The 16,020-nt window shown below is 40.4% G+C and overlaps 1 protein-coding gene and 1 long non-coding RNA gene across 9 annotated transcripts in view; one reads left to right on the forward strand and one right to left on the reverse strand.

Moving 5' to 3' along the window:
* The window catches only part of Angpt1 (angiopoietin 1), a 414,397-nt gene that overhangs the window by 78,704 nt on the left and 319,673 nt on the right, over positions 1-16,020 (reverse strand). For all 7 annotated transcript variants that reach the window (XM_040730588.1, XM_040730583.1, XM_040730582.1 and 4 more), the window contains 2 exons: positions 12,149-12,304; positions 2,942-3,063 (listed from right to left, as the gene is read on the reverse strand). In XM_040730588.1, the coding sequence (XP_040586522.1) occupies positions 2,942-3,063; positions 12,149-12,280 (254 nt within the window). In that variant the 5' untranslated portion in view covers positions 12,281-12,304. The remainder of the gene's footprint in view (positions 1-2,941; positions 3,064-12,148; positions 12,305-16,020) is intronic.
* Positions 1-16,020, forward strand: part of LOC121133679 — a 49,423-nt gene that overhangs the window by 27,963 nt on the left and 5,440 nt on the right. The window lies entirely within an intron of this gene.

Genomic DNA, 16,020 nt, shown 5'->3' on the forward strand with positions numbered 1-16,020 from the left:
TCACCAGAAAGCAGCCTGACTCAGTTTTACTGGTAAAAACAGAGGTAGCTTTTCATCAGTTTACCTATGGAGTATAATCCCAGCCACAAAAGATGCCACCTTGTTCTGCAAAAGGCAGACAACACTCAGACTTGTCAGTGAAAGCCCCTATCATACTAATAGCCAAACACAATCTGAAACATTGTCGGGGGGGGGGGGTTGCAAAGCTTAGTTTATATTGTTCAAACCTTCTTACATGAATGTATTAAATGTAATGACATTACCTAATGAGAATACATGACTAGGAAATGGTAGTAGGCGCTGTATCAAAAATCATGTTGGTACACTCTTCCTAGGCTTAAGCTTTCAACACTCCTGTTGCCACATCTATATGCGACTAGTTCTTTACTATGGGACTGAGACCCCAGTCCAAAAGGGTAAGTTTACCAGATTTAACAAAGAAAAATCCAAGAAGCATGATCAAACTTGAATAACAGGGTTTCTCTGTATTGTTTTGGAGGCTGTCCTGGAACTCGCTCTGTAGACCAGGCTGGTCTCGAACTCACAGAGATCCGCCTGCCTCTGCCTCCCGAGTGCTGGGATTAAAGGCGTGCGCCACCACCGCCCAGCAGTAACTGTCTTATAGCTGTAACAGCATTACCTGGCAAATGCCGTTTGAGGAAGGGTTTACTTTGACTCATGGTTTGATGTCACAGGCCACCATGAGAGGGTCTAGCAGTGGTGGCAGTGAGAGACAGCTGACACGTTGGGTCCACAGTCGAAAGTCAGGGAGGGGTGAATGATGGGATTAGCTGGCTTCTTCCTTTTTATTCAATCTGGGACCATAGCACAAGCCATGGGATGGCATTACCACATTCAGGGTCCCTCTTCCCTCCTTTAAATTTCTCTGGAAACCTCCTCACAGACATCCTGGAGATGTTTCCTTTAGGAGATTCTAACTCCATCAAGTTGAGAATGAAAAATTAACTATCACTCCCAACCCCCTGGCTTCTCCTGGCCAGTTCACCCCAGAGCTACAATAGAGCTAGCTCTACCTCTTCGCTCCTTGTAACAAGCCCATGACAAGCATCCTTGGGTCACTATGGAATGAGCTCTGCTTAAGCCAAGGGAACATAAATTTTTAACTAGCCAAGTACCTTATGTGATATTTCTTCATTACTTTCTAACTTCACTTGTTTCTATAATGATTTTCATCTCTATTTCTCATTTCTGATAGAGCCTTTTTACCACCCCTTTATTATCTGTATAGTGATAACATATATACATATACTCCAAAATAAATGAGTCAAACTTACGCAAAAAATGTATTGCTACATACTACTTAACAAAATACCTAGCTTTCGCTGTGGGTTGAGACTGCTGTTTTAGTTTTTCCTTTGTGTATTTTTCTCTCTTTTCTGAAAAACTTTGAGCTGTTTTTATAATCCTGAAAACAAATAGTAATTCAGGAAAACAAGATTAACATTTCAAGTGCTCTACATATTCAAAATTCCTGAACAGAGATCTTGAAATATATTATTGTTAGTGGGGCTCACTTCACTCAGAATGTTGAGACATTTGGTGGTGACCCTAAATTCATTGTGACTAAAGTTAAGTATACCTGTTACACACATGCTTATTTCTGGTTATTGTGGAACTGTCATGGGGTAAACAGAAATTTTCAAGAGGATTTTCAATTTCAGAACATTTCATCAAGCAGTCACAGGTCAGGGTCAAGTTCTGTCAAGTTTATTTGTAGTTAAACAGTTTACTCCACATAACCCTACAGGAATAAATAAATGTAACACTTGGCAATGTAAGTCATCATGCATGAGTGACCCCTTGCAGATGCTAAATCAACAGTCAGATTTCTTTTATTCATGCAGGAATTTAATTTGAATTGTTGGCATTGATGTCTACTTCTTGCTTGAGGTCAGGAAAGCCTTTAGGTTATAGATCATGGAAAGTCTTAGGTGAGGAGCTACCAGAAAAGCAACCTGGATTCCACTCCTAGTCTGTCACTAGCAAGGTGTGTAACCCTGGACACTCGCTTGGTCTGAGTGTCTAGTCCCTCTGCAACGTAGGAAGTACCACAGTCCCGTCAGACGCCTTGGGAAGAGAGGATGCTGCCCTGACCTTGGGAATAGAGTTTAACAGCAAAGTCTAACTGAAGCAGGCAGTGGTATTTGACTACTTCTTACCAGGACAGTAGCCTTTAATTGAACACAGGTTATAGGAGCTGAAACATCTTCAAGATAAGTAAATATGCAATGAAATAGAGGAAGATACTCATTGAACAGGAGTTGGTGTTTTGTTCAAGCTACCCACAATTAATGTTCACAACTTTGAAATGAGACAGGACTTCACTGCCCCATCTTTCAAACTCTTAAAGTTGCATTTCACTGACCTGATATGCTTCACTACCGTGTGATGTTATCTACAAATCAACCAAGGAAATGTATTATGGCCAAATTGAATGACTTGAAGTGCAAAAAAGAAAGCCTTCCTAGTTATTCTATAGACATGTATTTTCTTAGAAACATTACAAATCTGTTTCCCTCTAGTACAGGCTATCTGCAGTTAACTGTCTTGCACGTTGCAAAGATCCTATGTGTAGAGTAAGTGATGACTGAGTAATAAAAATTCAAGAGAGGCTTTGCTTTTTTCTCTAGGGTCACAAATTTGATGTTGCTGGAGAGATGTCAAACCGTTTTGCCAAAATATCAAATAATTTTTGTATACGTGGTGTTATCTGAACAATTGCTCATTGCAGCAACTGAGGACCAGTCATCTCAAGGATTATCACAGGACATGTGTCTCCTTGTCAACACATTGGCTGCATTTATGTCTTCTTCCTCTCTCATGACTTTGTTCTTTAAATTACCACAACGTTAAATTTCAGTGGGCTGGAGGATATAAAGAAGTATACATAAAAACCCCTATATGATATAGTAATCCTTACCTGTTTTTTTCATGAATCTTCAAAATTTCATTTGTTTGTTGGAGAAGCTGCTTCTCTAACTTGTAAGTTGATAGTGAGTTCTCCAGTAGTTGTATTTCAAGTCGAGATGTTTGATTTAATACCTTGAAAGAGATTTAAAAATCACATTTCAATTACAAAGCAAGTAACAGAAAAAAGTGGGCATTTTGAACATCATTTTTGTTCTTAGTATTTTTCAAAAGGACTTACGCATGCAGTGCAGAAACTACATTGCATTATAAATAGAGATTTAATTGGAGATGAACTAAGTTTATTAGTATACTCCGATTTTTATACCCTTACTTCCTAGGCTATTATATTGTGCTTGTTTCGTATATTTTATCTTCAACATTTATAAATGCAAAATAGGTTAGTAATCCAAGGTCTTGATAGTACAGGTCATTTAGAATAACTAGGGGATGTATAAAATAAACCTACTGAGACTTAACACCTTGCTAAATCCAATGGGAAATACAAACAACTCTTAAGATAGTCTGGAGGAACTTCTGACCACACAGTTACTGGGTCACTATTATGGCAGAGTTCTCCCAAGAAAACTTCCACATATTATCTTACTTAATTGACAATATCAACTGTTGGTCATGTCAATTCATGAATGAAGACACTAGAGTCCAGAGTAGTCAAGATCTTGGTTTTTACCCAGAGACTTCAAAGGAGTCTAAAATGATTTTTCTGCAGTATCAGTATCAGATAGGTCTTGCTCTAAAAATGGCATCACTGACCCCCTCCCCAGCCTCCGCCACTGTGGTAGGATCAAAGCTTGAATCTATATGAACCTTTTGAAGGTGCACTGAAGTGCTTGAGTTGAGCTATAGCTTCAAGGAAAAGGGACTCTGTGTTTGTAGTTGGAGGAGAGAGAAGGGACTAGGACAGAGGAGACAGACAACGGCCTCAAAGGCAAAATCCACAGAAAAGCTCCTTCTAACCAAGTTTAAGTAAAGGTTATGCATTTGTAGATTATTTCTGAGTAGAAGGTCTTTATTTTTAAGTCCTGTGCATTTGTCAATAAAGCACTATCTGGCCAATAGGAATCTAGATAGGAGGGACTAGGAGTCCAGAAGGACTCTGGGTAGGAGAAACACAAGAGGGCAAGATGTAACACCATGGGGTAGGAAGCCCGGAACTATTCTCCAGTAAGAGAAATACTTAGATTAACAATTATGGGGTAATTACTTAAGTCAGAGCTAGCCAGTAAGAAACAAGCAAGGCCAACAGCTTCATAACGAATATAGCCTCCTGTGTGTTTATTTGGGACTGATGCAGCTCTAGAACCAGGCTGGTGGGAAGGCTCCTCTCAAAGAAAAAACTTCTCTTTACAGTTATGCATTTGTAGATTATTTCTGAGTAGAAGGTCTTTTTTTTTTAACTCTAACACATTCTATAAACATTCGATTAGATTATTATGATTAGTTCTTGGAGTGGCTTCAAGTCTACTCATGAAAACTTAGTATATAAATGAATCATAGCAAGTTAAGTATTTTAAAATATAAAAGCCTCATCTTACCATTTTTCCTCAATCCTCATCACGTCATTCCTCACCAGGCTACAAATAGGGCAAGGTGAGTAAAACCACATGGGTCTGGATTATACGTTTGCAAGGACTCTATTTACCTTACAGTTACTTTTCTGCTCTGTGGGGGTTTTCAAATGCACTTAAAAAGGTTGTAAATAATGCATTTTCCTGGACACAGATGAACTCACTATGCACAAGACCTCACAAGTCCAAAACAGACAAAGTCCCAGCACAGAGGGAGAAAAGTAGGCATAAAACCACACACTATTTATTGGCATTTGAAGACTGTTGGGCGAGTAAGTTCTGTTTTGTTTTGTTTTTTGGTGACTTGATCCTGGTAGGTTGAACACACTCAGGGGCAGACCCTACTCCCAAGAGTAGTTAGTTATGCAACACAAAGTGGTCTCAATAGGGAAAAATGAAGTAAAACTGAAAGCTGTAGACTAGGGAGGGTAGCTTGAAAATGGAATAGTCGGGGGAGGGTGCCTACAATCCAAATTCCCTTTCACCTCAGGGCACCTGTACCAGCACCAAGTCTGTCTGGCAGGAATTCCCATCCCCTCTCAGATGCAGAACTAGCTTCAGGGGTCTGTTTTGGCCACGCCTAGGAAACTACCTACCCCTACACCCCCATATGCCCCCATCAGTCCACTCCATCTTCCATTCCTTCTGGAAACTCCACTACTGAAGATAATCCTGTCTCATCACTCGTGTGATGGTTTTCCACCAAGCTATGATGTCAGTTACACAGGGCCCGAGCTGCTGTGTCCGAAGCCCTCCAGTGTAAAGTCAACTTCTCAACTCTCTGTTGGATGACATGCTGACAGGGTGCAGTAGGCTATTTCAAGTTAGATAATTATCACAGAAGGTAACAGCTCCACATTTGTAGTTTGACTCTCACAGCCCAGTTCTGACCATTTATCTGACATGGAAAAAGGAAGCTGACCAATCTTTGAGATCCAGTAAGTGCTAGTCAGTCAACTCAGCCTAGTTTTAAGCACAAATTCCACATCCTTCTCTTTTCCCATCATCTTGACTCACTGCTGCTTTATTTCAAGTCACCCACATTGCTGTTTTCAAATAGGCTTGAAGTTCAAATCTGGGCATCCAAGGGAACGGTAGAAAACTATGATAAATTGACCACTGCCTTGCATGTTTACGGAACTTGCTGCTGGCAAGAGCTGAAGTATTCCATTAAAATGACAAAAGACATTTCCTTCTTAGCTCACATACGTCCCAAACACACATCTCTGGGAAAAAAAAAAGTTTGAGAGGACAGAAATGAAGAAAGTAAAGAATATATTGAGCAAGTCCCCAAGGACTGATGTCAAAGCTTAAATTTCCCAGTGTATGCCATGGAGTAAGGACAGTGTACTCTCTGCAATGGGGAACTTGTGTAGTTTAAAGAGTTTAGTTCTTTTTTAAAAAAGTAAAAAATCGTAAGTATTCCTTTTCCAGAGAAAGTGATCTAGGGAATTTTAGACAGCCTCTTTTAATACTTTGATTTAAAATCTATACTAACTGACAGGTGCTTACTGAAACAGAAAACAGCAAGCACAAAAGGAAATCTCTTTGCCCAGCACCTGGGCCTTGAAACTATCTTTCCCCCAGGCACATGTATGCTATGGATTTTCCTTCCTTCCTTCCTTTCTTCCTTTCTTTCTCTCTTTCTTTTCAGATAAAGCAAAGGCAACAACATATGATGTAGTTAGATGTTATGGGAGTATGGAAGATGATCAGTATATAAAGAATGAGAGCTATAAAGTTACTGCTTGGCATTAGCAGTGAATTAAGTATTTGGTCAATAAGGGGCAATGTCATCAGGAACACCCTATGGGATATTTGTTTGCTTCACAGAGGGAAGGTGGGCATTTGAGGTGGAGTGATGTGACCTCTAACATCCTGACTGCATCCAGACCTTACATCCCTGACAGCATGATGTCTCTTTCCCTCCTGATGAGATGCCACAGGAAGTGACCAACAGTCCCAGAGGGTAGCCCTACTGCTCACCTCAGCTCGGGAAATCCTTCACACATAGTAACTTCCGGTTTTAAGAAACTACGGGTTATGGTAAAATAAATTTTAAAAAATGGCACATAAATAATCAGACAATCCTAGATATGAAAGATTACCAAACGATTGTCTTAGTTTCTTAAAAATATTCATTAGTGGTGAGGGGTACAGAAAGTAAAAAATAGACCTAAGTTCACCTGCAAAATTACTGTGGAAATTAGGAACCTTGAAGAAATATTGTTATTACAGATCATGTTATAATACATTTAATATTATGTGAAAATTATGGCATATGTTTATATTAACCATATATATTAGCATTTGTAATTTTTATAGTAGCCATCATATTTGATTATTCATAAATTGACTTCTTATATATTGTGATTATACACTAATTATCTAACTCTGTACCATATTTATAACATTATAACTGCATTTGTCTGTAGAGTTGGGTAAATATGGCACCTTTTAACAGGCACAGACATCGTTGGTTGAATTATCTTGTTTATCAGAGTTAACCACAAAGCTCTTTGGATTTGGAGTCTCCGTTCCTCCTAGAAGCTCGAATAACTAAGAACAAACAGCTCCTCTGCCTAAGAAAGGTGACCTCTTGAGCCATAACTGCTGATACTACCAAATATTTTTTTTTCCACTCATCATTGGGTCTTTAATTTGTGACTGCCAATGACAGGATGTCTCCTTTTATATACACACTAAATTATCACAGTAATGCGGGAAGGGGCCAAATTTCTCATGATCTTCAGATCATAGACCGAATATACTGGCCCGATTTCTTCTTCAGTCACATTTGATTTTTCAGTAGGTTAATTTTCTTCTAAGTCATGTTATAGGCCATCAACTGTTTCTGCATATACATTGCTATCTGCACACATCCTTGGGTTATATTATGATGAGGGTTTATAATTATTTAACTAGTACTTATTGAGAATATATATATATATATATATATGTTACAAATCCTAATGATACAGGCTAGAAAAGAAATTGAAAGAAAATCCTTGCTTTCTATATAACATGCATGTTTAAGAGTTGATTAGACTTTTAGTACAGGGTCAGACAGTAACCATCTTAGCTTGGGAAGCTGCTGTTATTTGGATGGGAAAAGCTCCCAAAAGGCTCATGTGTTTGGACATTTGGTCTCCAGCTGCTCTTGCTGTTTTGGGATATTATAGAACCTTTATGGGTTGAGGAAATCTATGGAAGAAATGGGTCCCTAGGGAGTTGGCCTCATGGTTTGTAGCTTGTCTTGGTTGTAACCTCAGATCCCTCTCTCTGCTCCCTGAGCCAGTGAAATATGAGCATTCCCGGCTACACACTCCTGATGTGGCCTTGGCCACACCCTGAATTTTGTTCTCTCAAACTGTGAGCCAAACTCAGTCCTTACTCCCTTAAGTTGTTTCCGTTATATGTTTTTGTCACAGTAATAAGAAAAACAAACAAAACAAAACAACAAACCCTGACACACAGGCCATTTTGTCTTTGCTCTAACTCTGGTATAGACTACTGTGAGAACAGTAAAGTAGCCATAGAAATACATGCATGGATAAATGTGGCTGTATTTAATATAGCTTTAGAAAGGAATGACCACTCAAATATGAGCTGTGGGCCACAGTCTTTGAGCCTTCTTTCAGTGGCTTATGCAAAAGTAATTCCCAATGCATTTTCCTTTTAAGACCCTCCAGCTGCTTTATTTCACCACCCACCATTTCAGTTAGGTCAAGATTAAATTTTATTAAAACTATACCTTCATCGAGTTAAAGAAATGCAGCTCAATTTGTAGAGCTGACCTTTGACAGCGGACGCAAGAGGAAACTTATTATCGCCTAGAGAGATATGCTCATTCAACAGACTACTTAGGAACTGCTTTTAATTTCTGACTGCGTTGTGAACCAAAACAACAGTTGTCGTGGTCAGTGATCTCTGAGACGCAGAGGAGAAGTCCGATTAAATATGCAGGTAATTTATTAGCGCAAATGTCTATGAAGGGAAACTGGGAATAAGTAGGAGGAGCCAGAGACAAGCCTTCATGTCACATTCAGGCTTTACTCCAGTGAGGAAGAGGGGGACTGAAGGGAGTGTTAGAAGGAAGTCTTGGTCCTCAAGACAGCTGTAATTATATTCAACAGGCGATGGGAAAACCTTAGCCAAAGCCGTGTGTCAGCAAAGTTCTCAAGCTCCTGGGAACAAGACTAAGTACCCTGCCACAGTGAGTCATTGCTTAGAAATGGCAGCTGAGAATTGTGGTCTCTGTACCAATACCTGATGGGTTTGAGAGCACAGCAGCTGGTGGGGTCACTGGGCATTCCTACTTCCCACAGCAGCACGCTGTAAAGGCATGCTTTAAATACAACAGAAAGCGAAAAAAGAATATATCTGGAGACTTTTTCTGCACTAACGCCAATTCACCGGACATAAGGACTGCTTTAGGTATTAGTGTAGTCTACAAATCACCTAATGGGACATCTTGTCCTATGGAAACATGCAAAGCAGTTCTGTTCCAATGTGATTCAATTCCATTTCCAATACTAGAGTGCTGGAACTTATTGGAGACGGAAAGAAACTAGACATGCCAGTCTAAAGAACTTCCCTATGGTTGACACAGCTGTCAGCTGGCAAGGGCAGTACCAAAGCCACAGTGACGGACTCACTGGCACATGAGAGAATGGTGTGAGTGGATGTGCCAGCAGGAGAGCACTTCTTTTCTGAATTAAATTTCGTTCTCTACTTGGACCCATTGATATAGTCCCAAAGTCTTGCAGATAAACCAGAACCCGAGGAGAGATATCAGCATTGGTAGGAAGATGAGCATGGAGGTTTTGATGGCAAACGGCTTTGCTTTAAATTCTCAACCTAATATCCATTGATTCTTTCATCAGAACTGACTGTCCGCATCACTCTTTAGTTTGGTTTCCTTATCTTTAAAAAAGGAATGAAAATGATACATGCGTCTATAAAATATATTTGCTAGTAGTAGTTACTATGTGTGTAAGACTGCTTAAAACAGATCCAAGAAGATGATTGAAAGTAGATCTAATTAGGTTTGTTGATCTGATAGTTCCCTCAACAATAAATTTGCCTAAGGAAAAAGCAGCAAGGGGATTATACAATAGAAGGGGGTCTTGAATAGTTCCTGATCCTGAGTCCTGTCTGCAGAAGAGGAACTTGAAGGAGAGCAGATACTGGCCAAGACTGATAAGAGCCAGTGGTGTTCTGGGGAGCTGTGGGGGAGGAGCAGGCTTCCTCTGGTTTGGATTTCTCATTATCACGCCATGGCCAGCAGTGTTTTGAGGTGTGCCCAACCTGTGACCCTTTCCCCACATTCGCTGACCTTTATGCCCTGCAGCAAAACCGTGGTCCTGTCACCTCCTGTGAAAGCCCAAGTCCCGAAGGTCAACAGAGGACTAGTAAACAATATGTTGCTTATCTTTATAACATCATCATATGAGAGCCAGGGCACACAAATGGGGCTAAGCCATTGCTACATGATCCTCAATAGCCTGCTGTCACATTTAATGAAAGCAAACTAGAAAAGTGTTAAAACCAAGTTGGGTGAATGTCAGAGTCAAAGACAAGAACAAACCTGGACAAAGCAGGAGGCTCCACCAGTTTGTAAATTCTTAGAAAGGAAGCGCATATAGATACACTGAGGTTTCAGCATTCATTTTGCCAACTTGACCATGCATCAAGAATTGGGCGCACTTCAGTGGTTATGTTGAAACAGAACATGTCCTGTCTCAAGAGTTCACACATACACCATGTGGATACACTCTTGCTTCACAAAAGTTTGGATCATAAACGTCAATGACCGTAAGATGATCCAAGGAAGATAATAAGACTACAAAGGTTTCAGTTTGTAAAGTAGAAGGATACAAAGGTTTCAATTTGTAAAGTAGAATATGCCCTGTCTCATTGCCACTTGGTAATTCTGAAGTATTTGAGTTCATTCTTTTGTTTTGCCTATCTGAAAAAATACTCTTTAATTGATCTTTATGATGAAGTTTTACTGTTTCACACAGGGAGTGTTATTTTGGCTTTGACTTTTCTGTACTATCTTTTAAAAAGCACATATCTCCCAGCCTTTAGATCACAGAACAAATTTGCCATCAAACTTTACAGTTTGCTATGACATAAAAATAAAGCTCTCTCTCTCTCTCTCTCTCTCTCTCTCTCACACACACACACACACACACACACACACACAGAGAGAGAGAGAGAGAGAGAGAGAGAGAGAGAGAGAGCATGCTGGAATCCTTTCCTTCCACCACATGGGGAAAAGCTCCTTTACCTGCCAGTGATTCAGGGTTTACAAAAACATTTGTAGCAGGTAGTAAGCTCTCAGACTGAAATGGAGAAAAATACGGTCGTATATGTCATACATGAAACCGATATTGTATAGCTCAGCATGCTTGCTTTGTGTGATCATGAGTGAGTCAATGCATCTTGTATTGCTTAGTTATGAGCTATAGTTCCTATTCCCTGTACTCCATGTGGATCTCATAAGGATCCAAAGGAGGAAAGAAAGCACTTCCCCAAATCTGTATGATTTATTCATGCAATATGATCAACATTAATGTTCTGATTCCACTGGTTAATAATTAGTATCATTAATCAATGGAACAGGTATGAGGACTCCAGCCTTTGAGCCCCTACTCTACAATTATATTAGTGAGAGAGATCAGTGCATCTTCCTTAGCTGCAGGCTTTAATTCACTTCCACAAATGTGGTTTGTACCTAGGCAGCCTGTATTTTCTATAAAATGATTTATCCACGTAAATCATCTTTGTTATTTCTCTTTAGATATATTTTTGGTTGTGAGCCTAGTCTTTAACGGCTGAGCCATCTCTCTAGGCCTCTCTTTAAATATAAGCATATAGTGTGCAGTGTCACTGACACAGATTAAGTAAAGTAGAAATAGTCCACCATTTTTGCATGGGCGTATTTACGTGCACACATTTTTAGCCTTAGAGAAATCAGCTACCTTTGGACAGAGCTATTACAGTGGAATCACAGTAGCCACACCTAGCAGCACTAAGAGATCATCTTGGATTGCTTTAATGTGACATTTCCGACAATGATAGTAAAAGGCAACCCTACATTTTACTGATTTCTACTCAAATATGCAGGTATATGCAGACTCATGCTTGTTCCTGTTCTGTGCACAGTAGGCTTTCCTTTCAACCCATTGCATACACAAGGCCACTGCAGAGGCTACTATCTCTAGAACATTCCCAGAGATAAAGCAAGACAGGTCGAAAATGATCATCAAAGACACCAGTTACCCACATGGCTATGGCTATTTTGTTTGACACGAGTAGTATCACAGTTGGTAGCTGCAGTGTTTATTTGAACTTCATGCTGATTAGGTTTTCTTGGCTGCTCTGTTTTTGCAAACACATACAAAGCTAAATATGCTCACCCTCGTTAATGCAAAAAAAAAAACAAAAGCTTGTCTTGCTTGTTATCATTGTTGTTATTGCCAATAAACAACAGCAAAAAAAAAAAAAAGTATGTTTCCCCAAGCCTCAGGCTGAAATATGCTCCGTGTTTATGGAGTAAACAAAAGGATAATTTCAGAATAATATTCCGGGTAAGTGTGTGACTCTGGGCCCTGGGGACATACCTGGGTCTCAACATCTGTCAGCTTTCGTGTCTGCTCTGCGGTCTGAGACAGGAGGCTGGTTCCTATCTCCAGCATGGTGGCCGTGTGGTTCTGAACCGCATTCTGTTGTATCTGGGCCATCTCCGACTTCATATTTTCCACAATGTAATTCTCAAGCTGCAAGAGATAAAGGACAAGGCATGCTCGATTATAAGCAAAGCCTCCCTGTTTGCGGCATGCAGTATTTACAATGACGAAACAAGACACAGCTGGCAGAGCAGCCGTCTGGCGGGGATCCTGTGCACGTCGGGGTCTTGAGAAATGGAAGCCGAACACACAGCAATCCAACTGCTGACAAAACCTTGATATACAGACACATACCCATGACAATCACAAATCACAGTGAGGATTTTCACCTGGACCCTACTCTCCTATTGTGGGCGTGTCTTGTTTAACCCTCACAGCAAGGATGCCAAGGGGGGGCCGTTGGTTTGCCTTATTCTTGATTTTATAGCCAGGGACACAAACCGGATAGAGCCAGTAATAAAGCCCAGTTACCTAGCAAGAAGGCAGGTCATTTAGCAAATAATTTAAAGGTAAATCTTACTGCTTTGGTCTTTTGATTATACCATGCTGACTGCTGACCTCAGAATTCAGCATCCTGTTCCTATTTCCTAGGATAAAAAGCAGATCGTATTAGGGAAATGAGCCAGGGACTAAGAGGAGGGCTGGTACCCGTGATGAAAAACCGCCTTCAAAACATACTGAAACATCAGCAGTGATTATGAAATGAGCTGCAGAGCCGGGGAGCTGGCCCTCACCATTCTCCACGCTCCTTTGAAAGCTCAAAACGAAGGCCATGAAACTGCAGTTCATAAAACACCATTTGCCCTTCTCGCCTGGGTAAAATTGATTCCTTTATGATACCATCTCAGAGAACACAATGACCATAAAATAGATGGTACCATAGGGGCCAACAAGAATTATTAAGTGGCTGACTGTGGGGAGGGGGTGCGGGGGTTGTTAGGCACCTGGGAGAAGGAACCAGCAGAGGCATTGCTTAAAGAATGCAAAAGAAACCAGCACCTCCCTCCAGGTCAGTGCTTGTACCTCCCCCCCCATTCCTCGCCCCCCCCCCTGCCACCACCATTGCTGTGTGGTGACTGTATTTTATTACCCAATTTCTCATATGAGGAAACTGCATCCCAGAGACATCACATCCAAGGCCACACACCACACAAACAGTCAGACTTGGACTTGAGCACCAAAGTCCTTAGCTCGCACACAAACACTTTGAACCACTTGGTAGTTTCTGCCAAGTCGTGCTTAGCACGGCGGAGTTTGAAATCATTAACAGCTACATGACTTTTATTGATTTGGTGAGCTATAGGGCATCCATACTGTAAGCTCCATAGTATCATTATCGTGCAATAAAGAAAGTCTAAGTGTAAAATCCCCTCTGAAACATTGGCAGTTGCCTTTTCCAACATTTCTACTTATCTAACTTGACTCTGGTCCAGACAAGCAGACTAAAATCAAACTTTTATATTATTGTTGTTGACTTCTGAATTTACATTTTATTAACACAAGACAGCTTTCTTTCACTACAAAAACAGAGTAGGTCGTAAATTATCTGAAAGTCACTTTAGCGAAATATCTGGCCTCAGAGCCAAATTTTGCATTTATTCTCATTAAATTACATCATTTCCACAACCAAAGAATGGTAGGGGACCAGAGGCAAGGGCAGAGCCCTGAAAAGTCTCTCATTTTGGCATCCATATTCCTGATGATAGCACTTTGCCTCCTTCAAGACTGAGTGCTTTCAGTAGAGTTAATCCACGACAGTTTCTAGAATATGTTCATGTTTGGACTTGGAAATCTACAGTGTTCCCCACAGAGTTTGCCATGAGAGTAGTTCAAAAATGAAAAGGTATATATAGTAAGCCACACCATTAAGCCTCAATTTCAGAATTCTTTACAAGAAATTTTCGTTTGCCTCTGAGATTCTTACACTAGCAACATAGATGCCTGGTACTGCAGATGTTCAATTTTGCCACCATAAAAGCAAAGCCAGCCCAAGGAAAGCAATCTAGGAAAAAAAAAAAAGACAGAAAGCTGATGGATGGGGGAGCCAGGTGATACTGATAGACAGAACGTTGCAAGCCCCTGGATCCAAGCATGTTTTTAATCAGATTGACCTTTGGACACTCACTTGTAAGTTGCATGATCCAATAATTTCCCCTGAGCAGCCAAGGTATGCTTTTCTTCAAACACATTGATTTATGTTTTTGCATAATCAAAAGATTATTGGCCCACTACATTTGATAGATGTGTGGCATGAGAAGCCTCTGACGGAAACATATTAGCAGTATGGTCCTTTGTTGTCCAGGAAATTTGAGGCTTTTATGGATGTTCTATAAAGTGGCATGTGAGATTCCACTGTGGAGACAACATCTATTTACGGCTAACATTGATCAACCATTGATCAACCGCTGCTTGCACGGCAAGCATTGCACTCGGCTGGTCCTCTTTACAGGATGAGATCTTACAGAGATTTGCTGTGCTGAGCTGCTAATACAGGTAAGACTGTGGAGGCTTGGGAACCCCGAAGTAACATGCTTATGATCAAACAATAACCCGATCATTCAAACTCCCCATGTTTCATACTTTATGTCTGGAGTTTACATTGTTAACTATTAGTCTATCCAGTCAGGACTATCTGTGTACCATGTGTATTTCACAGGTAACTCAAGATCCCTGATTGTTGGTTAAAACTGCAGGAGGAGGTTTTCAAAATGCAGATGAGATGCAGCATTCTAGAAAATTCCTAAGGTAATTGCCAAGACAGTTTTTGTAAAGCTCCGCTCAGCTAAAGAAGCAGGGCTTCCTAAGACACTGTCCATAGAAGTCCTCTGTTAAAAAAAACTGATCGTTTTCATTAAAGGAGGAAACAGTGCCAGAACGGAGATTGTCACTAATAATTGTTTAATTCACCTGATTGACAAATAAGAAAATGACTTTCTCAATTTAAAAAAAGGGAAGCTGGGATTTACATACTATCCCAACTTTGCACTGTTCATAAAATGGGGAGAGAAAACGATTGAACTGACTTAGACAACCAAACTTGTTCTAGTGTTTCAGACTCCATACTTTCAAGACATTCAAATGAGAGTTTGACAACCTAAGTAAAAATTTCTCTATTACACTATCTGCCTCATAATTATAAACTATCAGTTGTTTCTTTTTTAAGACAGTCTCACAGAAAATGGTTTCCAGAGTTTGTGTTGTTACGGACATAAAAACAATGATGTGCTCTGGGCATCACGGAGGCGGACACGCTGAGGCTACATCAAGGTTCAACTGCTTTGTGGTCCTATTGACAGATTAGACGTTGACCACTCTTCACTTTTGAACTTTATATTCATCAAATCCAATGGCTGTTTCGTGTGAGCATCCATCATGACCGCGGAGAGCCTCCCAGTACAGGCATCTCAGCTGTCTTATAACCTATTCAATGCAGAGCTTTAGACCATCACATCAGAATGGCTGTTTCATGTCAGCGTCCATTATGACCACACAAAGTCTCCCAGTCCAGCTATCCCTGCTATAGAAATAATGTAGGTCTCCCACCCATACAGAAATCCTCATAAGCTGCTGTGATGCATGTAACTCTGCTTAATTAACTTTTAATCAAACAGGGCTGCCATGTCTAGCACTGACTGTCTTTTAGTGCACAAAGTTATGGCACTCTGAAGTAGCAAGAGCCAGATGCATTGATTTAAAGGCTGACGGGGATGCCGGAGTCAAATATACAACGTGTGATGAATACAAAGCCTGCTTTCATCTTATCTCTAAACATTCCTCTAGATATGGAACTGTGAAATCCATCTTGA

This window comes from Mesocricetus auratus, unplaced genomic scaffold (genome assembly GCF_017639785.1).
Source record: "Mesocricetus auratus isolate SY011 unplaced genomic scaffold, BCM_Maur_2.0 Super-Scaffold_100023, whole genome shotgun sequence".
NCBI lineage: Eukaryota > Metazoa > Chordata > Mammalia > Rodentia > Cricetidae > Mesocricetus > Mesocricetus auratus.